Source organism: Vidua macroura, chromosome 15 (genome assembly GCF_024509145.1).
Source record: "Vidua macroura isolate BioBank_ID:100142 chromosome 15, ASM2450914v1, whole genome shotgun sequence".
NCBI lineage: Eukaryota > Metazoa > Chordata > Aves > Passeriformes > Viduidae > Vidua > Vidua macroura.
Genome location: NC_071585.1, coordinates 10,909,546 through 10,927,296, shown reverse-complemented (window position 1 = coordinate 10,927,296; position 17,751 = coordinate 10,909,546). Strand labels below are relative to the sequence as shown.

The 17,751-nt window shown below is 45.0% G+C and overlaps 1 protein-coding gene across 5 annotated transcripts in view; it reads left to right on the top strand.

Annotated features, from left to right (window-relative positions):
- Nucleotides 1-7,196, top strand: part of LOC128815106 (kelch-like protein 3) — a 62,574-nt gene extending 55,378 nt beyond the window's left edge. For all 5 annotated transcript variants that reach the window (XM_053991506.1, XM_053991505.1, XM_053991511.1 and 2 more), the window contains 3 exons: nt 1,777-1,917; nt 2,128-2,271; nt 2,516-7,196. In XM_053991506.1, the coding sequence (XP_053847481.1) occupies nt 1,777-1,917; nt 2,128-2,271; nt 2,516-2,544 (314 nt within the window). In that variant the 3' untranslated portion in view covers nt 2,545-7,196. The remainder of the gene's footprint in view (nt 1-1,776; nt 1,918-2,127; nt 2,272-2,515) is intronic.
- Nucleotides 7,197-17,751: the final 10,555 nt, after the last annotated feature.

The following is a 17,751-nucleotide window of genomic DNA, read 5'->3' as shown; positions in this document are numbered from 1 at the left end:
TGCTGACATCTAGTGGGGCTGAGGACAGTGTCCACAAGTCCCTGGAGCCACCTCAAGTCCCTGGAGGCACTGGGGCTGTGGGGATGTGCAGGTGCTGCCCAGGTTTTGTAGAATCATACATTTTTTTAGATTGGAAAAGACCTTTAAGATAATCAGGTCCCACCATTAACCCAGCACTGCCCTGTTCACTGCTAAACCACGTCCCCGGGTGCCACATCTGCACATTTTTTGAGCACCCCCAGGGTTCGCTGAACCAGCTGGGGGGTTCACTTCCCCTGCTGGCAGGGATGTCCTGTCCCTGCCTGCCCTGTCTCACTGCACAAGGAGGCAGTTTATGTGAAAAAGCTTGAGTGTTTCCGACTCTTTTACTCTCTTACTTGCTAAATTACTCATTTAATTTATTCTTACAAGTATAAAATTTCCATTAACAGCTGAATATAGTCAAATGCCAAGGTGCTGCACAGCCAGGCTGCTGGGCTCAGATGCAGTTAAGTGATTTTCTATTTCCCAGTGAGCTCAGAGACACCTGCTGCAGCTCAGGAGCCAGAACACACATGTGGATGTGTTCTGCTCTTCCCAAGTCCTGCATGTTGGAGTTCTTCTAGCACAGCAAAGATGTAGCCCAGTAGGGTGAATATTTGTGGCAGTTACAGATTAATTATATGTTTGCCAGAGGTGAACCATGAATCCCAATATCATATTAGGATTTCAGCACCTCTTGGTAGAGCGAGAGATGGGTGGCCAAAACCAAACCCAGCAATAGCAAGCTAAGATAATTTGGAGAAGGGAAAGGTGACAGTGGTAGACCTATGCACCTGTCCCCAGATGGGGAGAGCTCCTGATGGAGCTGCTGAGCCTGGGTGCTGCCTGTTCTCTGGCTCAGCAGCTGTTCCTGCCCTCTCCTTTCCTGACCAGGAAAGATCCTTGCACAGGGACCAGTCAAAATCAGGCTGGCAGGGCCCCTCTCCTCCCTGCACACTGGTTAACGCCCATGGCTGAAATGATGTGATTCAGATCTGTTTCTGTTTTACCAACATCTCACCTGGTTAATTTTAATAGAGGGCTTTGAACCTATTAATGAAGATATGTTGCTGGAAGTTTTAACTCTCACGGATTGGTGAACATTTTAATTAACTAATTTACTTAATATTAGGAAGAAGTAGTTTTAAGATCCCTGTCATTCCCAGAGATTTGGCCAGGGGCCTTAAAAAATGGCTGAGAAGGTGGCATTGGAGGCACCTTGTCTGTGTCAAGTGCTGCCAGGTTTTGGGGTGGGAGTGGGAGGAGAGGAATCAAGTGGCAGCTTCAGGAGCTGTAAGTTGTTGAGGAGAGGAAGATCATGCAAGGATGATGTCATGTGGCACAATGGCAGCAGGAAAAACAAAAGTAAAAGTCCTGAAAGGGGGAATCAGGCTAAAAGCAGAGGATCCCATGGCAGAAAATATCAGGCAGATGGAAACAAGGTGGGTTGGGAGGCAGAGAGCAAGTCAGTGCAAAGAGATGAAGTAAAGGCAGAGGAATGTCATGGGACTAGACTGCTGGTCTTGGATAGCCTGACAGCTGCCTAAGAGGGAAATGTGCCACACATTCTCTGCAGGTTGCTGTAGTGCCACGGGGTGGGCGGGTGCAGAGCTGACCACCTGCCTGGTGATCTTGATGCACATGTGGCCCATGTTTTTGGAAGTGCCTTGGAGAGGCCAAGGCCATGCCCAGTAGCAGATCCAGGGACGTGCAGGCCTGTCCCTGTGCTGTGGCTGACCTGGCTGTGCTTGGCAGGTGTCGGTGTGCTCAGCGGGCTGCTCTACGCCACCGGGGGCCACGACGGGCCCTTGGTGAGGAAGAGTGTGGAAGTCTACGACCCAGGGACAAACACCTGGAAGCAAGTAGCAGACATGAATATGTGTAGAAGAAATGCAGGTAACCATGATAAGTTTTTCTGTGGTGGTTGGCTCAGTTGTCTGTGTGTGGTTTTTAATGCAATTGGTGTGCTCGTGGTGTATGTGATCAGTGTTATAAAAGATGAAAATGGGAGTTGAGGGATCTGCTTGGGGGTGAATCAGAATGTGGCAGCAGCGTGCTGTGGGGGATGAGTTAGCCCATGTCTCACCATCTGTACTCTGCTTTGAGGTGTGTGTGCTGTGAATGGCCTCCTCTACGTGGTGGGAGGTGATGATGGTTCCTGCAACTTGGCCTCGGTGGAGTACTACAACCCCAGCACAGACAAGTGGACGTTGTTGCCAACCAGCATGAGCACAGGGAGGAGTTATGCAGGTAAACAGGCAGTGGGAGAGTGGGTGGCAGTGGGATCATCCCTAAACTTGAGGGCTGTGCTCCCTGAAGCTTTAATTTTACTTTTTTTTTGGTATGTTTTATGTTGATTTCAGTAGGAGAAACTTTCACAGAAATGGTAGATACCTCCCTCATTGCTGGCCTTTGGCTTTGCAGGATGATTGTAGCCACGTGGCAATTCAGGAGCTGCTCCTACCATAACTGTGTCTGTCTGTTCTTACAACAGGTGTGGCTGTGATTCACAAACCCTTGTGACACACGATGAAGCCAATGTGAGGAGCAGAAGTGAAGTGGATCCAGCTAGGTGGTGTTGGGAAGATGACTGACCTCTGACTTGACCCATCTCATTGCTGTTAATGTCTTAGCATGACAAGTGATACGTTGCAAGCATCATCCACTCTGCAGTGGATTGCATAGCCAAGTGAAAATCCCTCTGGGGACATGTTCCATGCTAGACACGAGGTGTTGCTTGTTATCTGTGGTGCAATCAACTGTTCTTCTCGATGGCATGTGTCCTGAGATAAACACTGTGCTTGGACTGCAGGCACGGAATTTTTGTGTGAAACAAAACTGCTACGTTTGGGCATGTGAGTAAAAACAAACGGTTCTGGATTTCTTCCCTACTGATGCTCCGTGCACATTGTTGGTTGAACTACTTACTCACTGTGCCTGGAGGGTGGACTTTAATACTGGCAGGGGAAACTTCTGAGTTCCAACAGAGAAAAACAGCAGAAATGGACTGGAGCAGGGTGGTCTGGCTCGAGTGTGACGCTGTCTCAGTCATACGTTTGTACATGCCACTGGGCTGCTGTCTGTATCCCTGAAATGCTTGTGGAAATAAACACCATGTGGTTTTTCTACTTGCCATGAATGCTGTGTGCTGTGCGTGACGGGACCTGCTGGGCAGTGCCTTCCCCGGGGCTGAGCTCTCAGCACCTGAGCCACACAGAACTTCCCAGCCCCACACAACACATGCTGCTCCCACGGGGTTTATTGCTCCTGTGAAACAAATATTGCTTGAATAAAATGTTCCCAACCCACACGTTTCAGCTGTGCTGAAAGCTTCAGTTCTAGCTCTGTCCAGCATCTCAATGCCATTTCATAATAGAGCATTTAGATGTTAAAAAATACCTTATGGTGCCATTAATGTAGAGACATTCCATACAGTGAGAGCCCTCTGTCACCCAGGCAGGGATTAATGAGCCAAGTAAAATACCTGCAGTGTTTTAATACTTCCAGAGCATGGAGATTAACTCATCACTGTTACTGTAATTGCTATTTTAGTCTTGCCCTTACTGAAAGCATTCCTCTATTAGCAAGAACTCATAAGATTATTCAAACAGACAAATCAGATAAAAGGGACCTGTCTTGTTTATATACCAAATTCTTAAAGTTTTCTGTTAAGAAGACATTTGATTTTAAAATAGCTTTTTGTGTCTCCCCATGAGCTCTGACATGCTTCTGCATACAGAGGTGAACTCTCAGAAGCTCCTCAGCTAAAGGGAACTAATGAAGAAAAATATTTACTCTTTTTCTTGTTGTTTGGGTTTGTGTATTTTTTTGTTTTCCCCTTGTAGATCAGCTGAGGCTTTTTGTTGTGGGCAGCTGTCCAGAGTTGTTATGCTGGTTTCTGTCTCCACAGACCTGCTCTGTGTGACCTTTGACTGTAGAAAAGAAAAATACTTAAAAATGGATTTCAGAGGGATCCGAGCTGCATCACCTTGTGCTGCTTTTGTAGAGGAGTGGGTTTCTTCTATAAATATGCAGTCTTTGGTGTTTGAATTGACACAGTCCTTGTAAGATGGGTGCCTGTTCACTGTGAGGGAAACAGCCCCTGCCTGTGTTGTGTCACTGCCCTGCAGAGGGGCTGGCATCCCCTTCATGGGGAATGTGAGGTAGCTCCCACTCGTCTTTGGATGCTCTTGCTTTCACAAACAAGGGCAAACTGTCTAAAGAAATGCATTACTACTCTTTATGTCTGCCTTTCCACTGTATGTGAGCTCAGAGGTCTTGAAAATAGTAATGAAAAAAAAAAATAGTCTTTTCCATAATACCCTTTAAATCTTTTGCTTTGAGTTTTACAATCTGCAGCGAAACGTGCCAAAATAATAGTGTGACGTGCTGCTCTCCTCTGAGGTGTTGCTTACTGCAAAAGCCATTGAGGCTGGTAGGAATGTACCCTGGTAGGAATGTATACCCAGTAGGAATGTACATCCCAGTAGGAATGTATATCCCAGCAGGAGTGCACCCCAGCAGGAATGTGTATCCCAGCAGGAATGTTTCCCTGACTGCAGCTGCCTTCGGATCAGAGTCCTGAGATGCACCTTTATGGTGGCATAAGGAAGGTGATGAGGCCTCAGCTGGGACAGACTCAAATTCACTGGCCCAAAAGGTGGTTCCCTTCCATGCAGCCTGGGAATAAAGGATAAAGTGGTATAGACAAAGCATTTCAGTCCGAGGCAGCATCTCTTGTTAGGCAGAGGCAGCTGGACAAGCATTTGGGCACACGTGGCCTTTGTTAGGTCAGATACAGACATAAAGCTAAATAAACTCCTCTATAAGCTACTGTACAGCCCAACTCCAGCTCAACAGCTGGAAACAGTTCCCAGCCAACATTCTCACACCTCTGGCTTCACTGGAGTAAAGGCAAATATTATCCAGAGAAAGAGTTTATGTGGGCTGGAGATAAAAATTGGTAGGTACTGCTAGAGAGGTGCAAGGTTGCAATTTGCTGTGTTTGTCAGGTGTGAAAAGTGGGTATACCTGGAGGTGGGATAATTTTATCCCCTGCTATCTATCTGTTCATAAACCTTCCTTGCTCATAAGGAAAACAGGTTTTGGTGGTTCTCTGCTCTTGTAAAATGGCACTTCTGCCCAGTGCTGGCCCAGAGCTGTGGCATGCTGGACAGGGCTAGGACTCAGAGCCCTTGCCAGGGACGAGTGATGCTGTTCCCAGCTCAGCCAGTTCTCCTCGATGGTGTTTCCTCCCTTCCTTCCCAAACGTTGCAGTGTTATGCAAGTCAAGTGACCTCGTTTTCCAGCTATGCAATACAAACAACCGTAACATGTGATGAACCAGCTGTGCCCCCCAGCCCCAAAATGCTTTTGGAATTTGTCTTTGGTGTGTGGTTTCGTGTTTGTATTGTTCATTTTGAGCACCTGAGCCAGATCCTTTACAGACTGCCTTTTTTTAGGACTGAAAACGTAGCATTAGTACTAACAAATTTTACTGTAAATATTTTTATAAGACAATTTAAAATTTTTGGATTGCTTTTTATGGTCTTCAATGACATTTCTGGATCTAAGTCATGCACTCCAGTGTGGTTTTTACTGGCTGTGGTGTAGGTGTGACTCTGTATGTTCTCTGCACAAGAAATGCCATGTTGTAAGAAAGATCTGGGATAGCTGTTGTGCTGATTTTAATGTTAGAAGGACAGCATTGGGCTCCACATTATGAGATAAATTCAGACCCATTACCTCAGTCACCAATAGGATCTTAGATTATTGGTTATTTTACAATTATTTCAATACCCTGATTTAATTTCTTTGTGCCATGAGTTTGGTTCCTGGGTAGTTTGGGGGACAAGCTGTCACTTGGTGGTTCTGTTTCTTGGCTCTGCATGAGCTGCTTGAAGACACTCTGCCCACAACAGTCTGCCCCCCAGGATGCCAAAATCAGACAGATCATTGCAGGAATTTTAGTAAAAGCTTTACAGACCAAACTTGGACCTCTTCCTCATGTTGGTCCTTTGTGAATATGAGCACTTTCCTTATCTCCTTCTGTTGTAATCTCTTTTTGGGGTCACCCTGTGCTTGACCCCCTCTGGGACTTTGGCCTTGGGATTCCTAAAGGGGGCTCTGCTCTTGCAGAAAAGCACCCCAGGATGAGCCCCAACCCCAACAGCACCGTGTGTGGTGCACACCCTGCTGCGCTTGCAACGCAGGGCAGATTTGCCTCAAGCAAGCTGTTGTTTAAACAAGTCTGAATGAAGTCCATCTTTTCCATTGGTGCCTAATAGATAAATTGGGGGTGTTTAAAATCAATTTTCAATTCATTCAGTTTATCCAAACAGTGTCCTTTTGTGGATGTGTACAACAAGTGATTACCATAAAAACACTTGGCAGCGTTTGCATGTCACCACCATGAAAGCTCAATAATTCTGTTCTCTGGTTTACATTGTTTGGAGACCAAAATCCTTAATATCCAGAGAGGTGTGATGCCTGTTCCTGAAGCCAATGTGATGGCTCAACAGATAAATGCTGTTCATCAAGCTGCTGTGATGGTTCAACAGATGAATGCAGCTTGGTCTTAACCTTTGGGATTCATTATTCATATATTATCAAAGCAGTTGCCCCCTTTGCCCACATCATGCCCAAGAATCACTTTCATGTGAGCATTGCTGCTCAAAGCTGCAGTGTTTGGGAGTGTGCTAGACATTATGGTCTGAATATGGGCTCATCCACTTTTTTCATCTGCTCTTATCTTTGTTTATGGGTTTATAAATTATTTTCCTCTTCAGTGACAATAAATAAATAAATAAATATTGATAATTTTAATTAGTATATTTTATGTATGAAGACCCTCAAGGGTAATGAATGATTGTGAAATAATTTACCTGGGTGTGAAAATTTTTGGTTTTGTAAACCTGACTACTTTGGTTGAATAGCTGACAGTATACTCTAACAAGTTGGTTGACTGTTTAAGCTCATTTTTTAAATTAAAGATTTTTTTTGCATGAGTGTGGAGGACAAAGGACTTTGCAAAGTAACTCTCTTGACAGCTGTCTTGTCCAGTGTGAGGAACAATTCAAGAAACATTCTTCACTGACATATTTATATTATGAAAGAAAATCACACTGTAGTTCCCCATCATTTAATTTGAATAAAAACTGGACTAATGAAACTTTTCTGGGTCTGTTTTGACTTCATTGGCTTCTGACAATGAGGAACAATCTCATCACTCCACACAGTTTTATTTGTCCCTTCTTTAATTAGAGCAGGTACCAGCCCTGGGGTTACTCTGCCCCTTGGTGTGGGGTGGTGGCACTCACACGTGCTGATGCTGAGATGTTGTCCTGCTGCCAAGCTCTGCTCTGCTCCTTTTCCAAGGGAAGTTAAAAGCATTTCTCTTGGGGGTGGGGAAGCCCTTGGTTCAGGGCATCGTTGGCAGAAGACAGAACCTTTTAGGGAATGCAGCTGGGAAGAGAGAAAATGCAAAAAACGAGAGTTTAGCGCCTAGGGCTCAATATTTCTTAATAACACCATGAAGTAACACATTAGCCAAGTCACCCTACTCATTCTGCCTTATGCTCACAAAACATCTCACTGAGCTCTTTGGTTTTCCAGAAATGCTCCTTGTGCCTCCCTCATCTGTTAATACCAATGTACAGCATCAAATTTACCATGTGGGATCCTGAAATTTAATTACCTGATACACAGATAATGAATGACATATTGTGGGCTGCTCGGTGCAGCTGGGGGAGTGCAATTATTCCTGACTTCATTTCAAAATGACTTTTCTCTTCTGCAGCTGGCTCCTTTTTATTCATGTTTAAACTGATGAATCTATGAACCTGCAGCTAAAGAAAACCTTGGCAATCCAGGGAGAAATCTCACTAGCTTGAATTTGCTGCCTGTTTTTTTTTTCCTGCTGTTATTGTTTCTTTTTGCATCTTATATTTTCACCTTTGGGCATGTTTTCCTCCCTACATTTCACCCTTGACAGGGCAGAAACCATACAGCAGTAGCTGCTACCTTGCCTCATTCACCTCAGAAGGGTCAGGGTCAGGGTTAGGATTTTGCAGCGAGGAAAGGGAAAGCAGAGAGGAAAGGAAATAAAACTGGGGAAACTCACTCAGCAGAGTTACAAGGTCAGAAAAGCAGCTCCTCTCTTTGTTGTTGGGTGTCACACGTGCTGGAACAGCCCAGGGTGAGATGTGCCTCCTCTGCAGCAGGGATGTTCTATGATTTGCTGCCTGAGTCATCTGGAACTGGAATCAAAGGTAGGGCAGGAAACAACCTCAGCTGTGGAAACTTCAACACCTGATCAAAGATGAACCTGTTCATTCCTAGGCCCAAATGAATCAATAAAGCCAAAGAGGAATTCCCTGTGTCCCTGAGCTGCACTGATGGTCTGAGTTTGAGATGGGATGTAGCTATGGAGGGCTCAGATGGCAAAACTGCCTCTGCTCTGGCTGGAATCTTGTTCTTGGACTGTGCTAAGGGTGGATGGCAGAGAATAAGTGCAGTTAAAAAAATAACAAAATCTGTTGGATACATTTGAAAAAGCCTCTAGGAGGCAAAGGACCACTACAGAAACATTGCTAAGAGCACCCAGGGTTCCTAAAGCATCCCACAGTTGCTCAGTGACTGATGATATTGCCTCACAGAATGTTATTCTGCACTGTAAACAAGCACAAAATCACTTAACTACTCAGTGACACGAAATATTCTAAGAAATTTGCCAAAGTGATTAATGTTAACGTTCTTGTTCAGCAAATTGAATGAAATTTAATTGGCACAGCTGCTGAAACTCAATGCATTTGATTTGGCCTTGATTTACAAAATATGTTATCATGAGCCTCCTCCTTCTTTCACTGCAAACCTCCACAGCCTCTGCTAAGCACATTGCTCAGTGAATTACTGGTCTTAAATGCTAGAGGGATTTCTTTCTCCATTCAGCAAGACTTCTAAAAGGGCCCTTTAAAGTATGAACACCTGTCTCAAAGGATCTGTTCTTCTTTCCTAACCACAAGAGGTTTAGATGTTATTTTTAATGTTTTTCTTATACTTTATTACATTATACTCTTTCCACGATATTTTGTCGTCTATTATTCTTAAAATGCCCCTTGCCTTTAGACTTTGGATAGAGAAAATGCTGCAGGATACGTGGTGCAGCATGGTCCAGTCTCAACCCATGCACAACCCAAGAAAAAGAAGGTTTTAAAAACCTGCAAGAGCAGGGCTTTATGTCTCAAAAATCAGTCAAGTTACTTGTTAACATAGGTTGTTTTTAATAGCTGTATCTTGAACATAAAACATGCTTTTGTCTTTCAAAGCATATGTGACATTGGCAGTAGCTTGCTTTATCTAACACAAAATGAAACTGATATCTTTACAATCTTAGTTAAAGAAAAAAAAAAAAAAGGTGGGAAGTCAGGTGGAAGCAAATTACTTAAGGCAGGAGCACGTGCTTGATGACTTAACCTCAATTGCCATCAATTGTTTGAAGCACAGGAGCTGGCTGCCTCACTTGTATCCATCCCTCCACGCTTTCCCCAGCCACCCTGTGCAGGGAAGCTTTGATCCCTGTTCTGGACTGTCTCCCATTTTTCTCTACAAGAAATACCTCACACAGGCAGAGGGTCCCACAGCCCTTGTCCCAGCCACAGAGCAGGGGGAGCTCCCAGCCCCACGGGGGGCTCACTGGGACACAGGTGGCAGCAGCCATCCCATCGGGGCGTTTGGCAGGGGTGGTGGTGGCATCTGTGCCAGGCCACAGGGGATTCTTGTGTTCTCTCCTTTGTGCTTCCTCTCTGAGTCTCTAATGTTATCCTGTAAGATGAAAAAATTTTGGGACCCCTCCCTAAGTGCAGGGGATGTTTTCCTAGGAGGAGATGATGCATTGAGGATACAGCACCACAGATTTCTCTTGGCTTCACCTGTGCTCGGAGATGGATATTTTCTTGAAAAGTTATTCTAGTTTAATGAGTTCCAGCACGTTCCATATGTTTGTTTATGGCAAAATGTTGCAGCCTCAGGTGCTGACTGAAGGAATGTGATGCTCCCCAGTGCAATCCTGCTGGCTGTAGGATGCACTGGGGGCTGGGTGCAGCCAAGGTGCTGGGCTGAGGGCTGCAGGGTCAGGTGGGAGTCCTGGCTTGGCTCCCCTGGGCTGTCCCAGCAGGGGTGATCCATCAGTGCCATCAGCTGTTTGCTGATACAGAGCTCCTGAGAAGGACATGGTCCTGGGTGACATCAAGTGATAGCTCTCTTTGATTTCTTTCCAGGATGTTATTTATTATGACTTTTTCCCTTTTTCTCTTTCACACTTCAGCACTTTCCTTTTGTCCCCTGTGTGTGCCTGGTGTCAATGTCACCAGGCCTGCAGCTGGTGTCCTCCATGCTGGTGACAAAGGGGACTCAGGGGGGATGTCCCTGCTCACAAATGTCTCCTCAGCTGCTGCTGTAGCTCAGGGGACAAGTGTCAGCCTAAAGGGTGGTGCAGAGACTGGGGAGCAGAGCCAAGAAAAAAGATCCTGTCTTCACAGAAGGGTATACTGAGATAAAAGAGATTTATCAGGTTGTCATTTGTGAAGGGGGGAGAGGGAAGATAATTCCCATCTGGGTTGTGAAAAATGCCCCTTACCTGAAGGCAAACTAATTTTTTTTTTCCTAGACTGAAGGTCGCAATGAGCTTTAAAAGTTAAAAAATTATATAGGTATTTTAAACTTGCTTAGAAAACACCTGCAAATTCTCATCTTAAAGGAGACCTGAATTCAGGTAAAGAAAACTCTATGAGTTTTTAGTTCTATGTGCAAGAGAAGGACACTTCATTTATTGAAGTGGGGCTCCTCTCAAAAAAAAAAAAGTGAGCAATCCCTCAGCTTCCAGTGTCCTCTTGTCCTGGGGAAGTTTTGGTGTCTGTCAGAGTGATTTTCACATTGTGACTGTGGTCTAAACAATTTCTCTTATGCAGCAACTACCTAAGAATAATTAACCAAATTAATCCCTCTCTGTTTTTTGTGTGTTTTATAATGTCTGATTGCTGTGTTTGACAGTTAATATGGCAAACAGTTATTTCAGAAAAATTGAATTAGAAAGTCCTAAAAATGTATATTAGAAAATAGTATCAGCTTTCTCCAGACTCAAGTAGCAGATATAAAGGAGTCTTTCTGCCCTAGCAGGTGCTTATCTAGTGATAATTCAGTTTTTTCCAGGTGTGTGGCTGGAGATATTAGATATAATCAGACAGCTTTCCCATGAGACTCTCTATGTGCTTTATTATAATGCCTATGTAATTTTTTCCCCCTTTATCTAGTTAATTCTGCAGTTTCAAATGCATGCAGCAATTTGAGTCAGCGCGGGGTAAATGTCTGTTTTCTCTGGTGCTGGCAGGGTGCAATCATCCCCAGGCTGTGGGAGCAATCACTCCAGAAAAATCTCTGGATTAGTGGCAATGGGAGGAAAGAGGTTGAGGAACCTGATGGGGTTTGGCTCGGGATGTGCCATGCAGAGCACTGGACTCTGGGGGTCAGCACAGCCAAATAAATGAGCATGAGCCTGGCTAGCAAGAGCCTTTTGTGATTCAGGGTGCCTTCCTGAAAACAGTATTTGGGGGAAAAATACCAATATTTTCTTCTCAAGCAGTGCAGCTGCACGATTGCAGCACCTGTGTTGTATTTTGCATGTAGATTGGGATGAAAAGTTCTGTGACACAAATCCTTCCTGCTCTGTTCTTCAGAGTCATCATATCTGAGCCTCACATTTGATGGCACACATTAGAAATAAGCTGCAGACAAGAAGCTGGAGTTTATAAGGGCTGTTTCTTTGAAGCCATGTACTTTGTCATCTCTTTTTGAGTAGGAGGTGCCTGAAGCTGCAGTGAGCTGAGCAACAGCTGATGTGTGGGGGAGCATTTAATTGATCTCAGGGGCAAAACCTGTGCACTTGGAGTTGCAGTCTTAATTACGCCTTAATATTGGCTGCCTGTGAGCTCTTAGGGGTGTCATGAACTGTTTTGTGAACTGAACTGTGTAAAAGACACTGAGGGGCTGGAATGGGTCCAGAGAAGGGCAGGGGAAGGGTCTGGAGCACAAGTCTGATGAGGAGCAGCTGAGGGAGCTGGGAAAGAGGCTCAGCCTGGAGAAAAGGAGGCTCTGGAGAGACCTTGTGGCTCTGCACAACTCCTGACAGGAGGGGACAGCTGGGGGGGTCGGGCTCTGCTCCCAGGGAACAGGGGCAGGATGAGAGGAACAGCCTCAAGGTGTGCCAGAGAAGGTTTAGATTGGATATCAGGGAAGAATTCTTCACAAAAAACATTGTCCAGCCCTGGCACAAGCTGCTCAGGGCAGCGGTGGAGTCACAGCCCTGGAGGGATTTAAAAGATGTGAAGTGGCACTTGGGGACATGGTATAGTGCTGGGGTAACAGCTGGGCTTGCTGATCTTGGAGGGCTTTTCCAGCCTAAACAATGTCATGATTTACCCCACCTCACAGTTTGATTCTTTGCTAATTCTAGTCCCCTCAAGAAACTCAAAGCAGGGATCATCCCTTACTGATGGAGAAAAAAAGAGGGAGGTTTAGGGTCTCTCTCCAGCTGGGACATTTCAAAGATGGCTGGGAGAAATTTGGATTTTTGCCTCCTGTATAATGATTGAATCCTGCCAAAGCTGCTGATCCTTGGGTGCAGGTGACAAGGAAGGATGAGGGGATGCTGCTCTCCAACATCTGAATTCTGGGATTCAAATCTAATGGAAACAGCATTTAAATTCCAAGTCTCAATGACATTACCTACAACCTACTCAGCTCTGTAAGTAGCATTTAGTAATTTCTGGATGTCAGAGAGTATGATTTTCTTGAGCTGGTACAGGTGGTTGCAGGGCAAACAATTACTCTTGGTAGAAATCAGAGCCCCTTATTTGTTTCACTCTGCCTCCTACCTCGAGGGCTTTTTTATTTGAAACTCATGAAATAAGGCCCCAGAGGTTATTAGCATCTCCCTTTTCTATCTTAACCCCAAAGTGGGCACTGCCTAGGAAGGCACTGATTGCCTGTGCTGTCACTGCCTTGTTGATGAACCAGAAAAGCTTCTATTAGTTTATGGAAATGAGACTTAGACTTACACAAAAGCTTGACACCATGCCATGTTTTTAATTAGTTTTTTTGAATAGGTATGTGAGTTGAGACACACATACACTGTTGGTTCTTAATGTGGCTGTTAAGGAGCAGGTCCTTGGTTCTGAAATCTGTGTCTTTTTGCAATGATCTCATTTTATAATTACCATTTAAACAAATTTGGCAGATTCCTCTAATTCTACCCTTTCTAGAAAATAGCTCTTCAGTTGGCCTGCTTCTTTCAATGAGAGATTATCTGGATTTGTTCACAAGGAAATGGTAAAATCAAGATCAGTTACTTGATTATTTGTACAGCTAGTTTTAGTACTAACCGAGCCCTTTCAATTAAATACTTTTCCTTGACATTTTTCATCTTATGAAGTACAACAGATTCCCCAAATCTTGTGGTTTATGGATAGGATTATTAGTGGAACCTGGTCCTATTTGTGGCTTCTTGAGGGAATCACTAACATTTTGAAGACTTCTTTTTTTCTTTTGTGTCAGGAAGCAGCTTTACATAGGCAAGTAAATGTAGGAAAAATGTAACCTACCCCATTACCTGATCACCTTAAAATATCCCCTAAACAGTTCAGTTTCAGATTTTGACAGATTAACTGATGACAGTTTGTTTCATCACCTTTGGTAAATCCAGCTTTAATTAACTGGCATTTTAATGGTTCCTAAGTGGTCACAGACTTCAGTATAACTGAATTTAATTTGTTGGGCATGATTCTGCACTGGGGAAGTCCACAGCCAAGCCTGTGTTCTCATCCCTGCTGCAGCAGTGCCAGCCCACAATCCATCACTCACAAGTGTCATTAAGAGCTGGTCCAGAGCCCAGCTAAAAGCTGGGTAGGGACAGCAGGAGCTCTCCATGTGACTGCAAATTTGTAAATAACTGGGAAGTCAGGATGGTTTATTTATTTATTTAAAAGAAAAGGAGTGGTGCCAAGCAGAGGATGTCACCTGGAGGTGTCCTGCTGTGGCACTGAGGATCCTGTGCACACCAGCACAGCTCCCTCCTCCCTAACTCAGCTCAACACCGACCCCAGCCAGCCACAGAAACCTCCCAAAGACCCCAGTAAAGTGCTGGTTTGTAACATGGCACATCTCTGAGGCTGGCTTTTTAAAGGGATCTGGAGGAAAAGCACCACAGCCCAGTGGACACCTTTGAATTGCCAGATCCATGCGATGTTGAGGAGATACTGAACACTGCCTCTTGCAGAATTCAATATTTGAACAACCTTTCTTCTCTAAACCAGGTATTATAATCTTGGAATAATAACAATCTCTCTTTCACCAAATATATTTTCCATCCTGTATCTGGGCTCCAATGTCCAGAGAGACACTTCACCTGCTCTTCTAGTGCAACTCATATTTGTCCTGTTGAATGAAGCTGTCTGCAGCTTGAAAGTACACAGATGTGCCGAGCATAAGCTGTACAAATGTTAGCACTTGAGTTTGAAGGCCTCTATTAAATTGGCCTACCTATATTTGCATGTGTATTTACTTAATTCCTTTCTTTACCAAATATATTCAGCATGCCAGGGGAATATTTCTCTGTTTTACCTGCTGGCAGGGCATCTGTATCACTTCCCACCTAAAGGTGGTGTTGCATCAATCTCCACCTGTTGCCAAAGATAATGATTTACTAAGCTAAAATACTGTTTTTAGAACACAAAATTTAATTTAGTAATCTTAAAAAAAAATAAATTGCTGTACTTGATGCCTTAGCTGTTCTGCTGACTATGCCTCTAGCTGGAATGTGTACAACTGTTTTTATTTTTATAAGCCATGTACTTGTTCTTCTCAATGATCACAGAGCACAGAAATATTCTTTGTGGCAGTGATCTGGTTTGGTGTGTTATGTTTGTACAGGACTTGTTTGTTCTGATGGTGCTGTATGGAAGCTTTTATAAAACTGACACAGATTGAGACTCTTCACTTTCATGTGGTAGTTCTTGAAGGGCATCTGGGAGGGTGGGGGAATCTCATCAAAACCATGCTCTACAAACAGGTACTGCTCAGGGTTTTAAAGATAAATGGTGTGACACCCCATTTTACCCAGTCATAGCTACAATGAAAGGTGATTTGGTGATCTTACCCTGGAAGGGTTGGATAGACTGAGCCAGCCCTGATGTGATGGCTTTGCTGTGTCTGGACTCATCACCTACAGCACTTGAAGAGTTTCTCTGAGCTCATAACCTCGATGGCTGTGTCCATCCCTCACCTCCCTCTGCCTGTCTGACTGATCTTCTGGCCACTTCCAAAGGGGTTTATTTAAAATAGAATTGGAATATAGAGGAATTATGCACAACCTGGCAAGGCAGGGCACTGCCAAGAACTATGGAATAAACAAAGATAAGTTGCTTCCACAGCCCTGGCTAACATGAGAATTAACAAACAGTTGCTGCCAGAAGTGTTTCAGCCAGTGAAACTCTTACCCCAGGGACCAAGAAACCCCTCTGGCAGCAGATCCCAGTTTCTCCAGTCGTGTAGGAAGGAAGATGCTCATCCAGCCACCCTCTAGCAAACTTCTTTCATGGTCCAGCTGAAGGCCATTCACTATGTTCAGCATGTACTGAAATTACAACTAAATGAGTACTAATATTAATTTAACTATTACCTGAACATAGCAAAGATTTAAAGGAAAAATTAATTTCTTGGTCTTCGTGGTGTAACATTGCTTCTGCAAACTCTTCAGTAGAGGATGGGGAACCCTGGCAAGATTCTAAATATTGCTGAATGCTGCCTTTAGCCATGCTGTGTCTTAGCACACAGGATGAAATTAATGAATCTGATGGTAATGAAGGTATAACAGCACAGGATGAGTGTTGTGCCTACAGGTTAATTATCAAGTAATTCAAGGGAGTCTGCCTTTATAAGATTAAGATATGTGTGATAACGTTGTGTGTTGGTTTTGCATGGCCTGGTTTTTGGTAGTGGGGAGCCACAGAGGTGGCTTCTGTGAGAAACTGCTGGAAGCTTCCACCATGTCTGACTGAGCCAGTCCCTGATGGCTCTGAAGATGGACATGCTGCTGGCCAAGGCTGGGCCAATGAGAGAGGTTGATAATAGCTCTGTGATAACAGAGTTGGGAAGACAGTCAAAGCAAATTGGGGCACAGCTTTTTTCCTAGCCAGAGAAGAGGGGGATGTGAGAACATGTGAGGGAAACAACATGGAGACACCATGGGCAGTGGAGAGGGAAGGGCAGGAGGTGCTCCAAGGGCCAGAGCTGAGATTCCTCTGCAGCCAAGGTGAGACCATGGTGAGGCAGCTGAGCCCCTGCAGCCCCTGGGGATCCACGGGGAGTGCAGAGATCCACTCCCAGCCCCTGGGGATCCACGGGGGATGCAGAGATCCACCCACAGCCCCTGGGGATCCACAAGGATGCAGAGATCCACCCCCAGCCCCTGGGGATCCACGGGGGATGCAGAGATCCACCCACAGCCCCTGGGGATCCACAGGGATGCAGAGATCCACCCCCAGCCCCTGGGGAAGGTGCCCACGCTGGAGCAGGTGGATCCCTGGCGGAGGCTGTGACCCAGTGGGAGACTCCATGGAGAGAGGGCCCTGTTTCCAGGCTGGAGCAGCCTGGCCTTGGAGGACTGCCCCCATGGCAGAGTGACCCACGGCACAGCTGTTTTGGGACTCACCTTGCAGCAGGTGCAGTTTGGCTGCTGCTGGTGAGATTGGACCCACTCTGGAGAAGCTCACGGAGAGCTGTCTCCATGGGAGGGACCCCACGGTCTCACAGGGGAAGGACTCCTCTCCTGGAGCAGCAGAAGAAAACCTCTGATGGTGATGACCAACCCCCCCACCCTGTCTCCCTGCACTGTTGGTGGGAAGGAGGGAGGGGATGGGGGGGAAAAGGTGTTTTAAGGGCTTATTTTACTTCTCATTATCCTCCTCCGATTCTGTTAGTAGTAAATTCGCTTTGTACCTCTAAGTTGAGCCTGTTTTGCCCTTGGAGTGTTTTCTCCCAGTCCTTAGCTCAGGAACTCTTGGTTTAATGTTTTTTTTCCTCTCCTCTGCCCAGCTGTGGCAGGGGATGGTGAGTGAGGGGCTCTCATGGGTGCCTGGTGTTGGGCCAGTGTCAAACCATGACATGTTGTTTGCCTTTATATAAACCAAAATCCAATACTTAATAAAGGAACGACAAATTAAATCCTTCACAGAGCAGGCAGATTTGGTTAGCTGTGTTTGCTATTCAGAAAAGCCTGGCATTTCTGCAGCCTGAAACACAGGAGAACTTGCTTGACATGCTTGGCCAAGGCAGGTGAAGGGATGGGGTTTGGTGACCCAACCCCTGGTACAGGTACCCCAGCAGCAATGGGGAGCTGCATGTTCAGTAGCTATGTGTGAATTTTGGTGAAGCCACTGAGACAGAGTAAAAATCTAACAAGGTAGAAATCTATTTAGATTTAGATTTAGATTTAAGTGAAATATACTGCTTTGAGCTTCCCAGCATAAGTAAAATATGCTGTTTAGTCTAGAAACTTTGCAACACTAGTAAAACTGCCCCAGCTAAAAAGAAAGAATGGGAATTTCTAAGCTGAAGAGATAAGAGATCAAAAAGACTCCTCAAACCTTAAAACAGACAAAGCAGAATGACCCAAGAGTT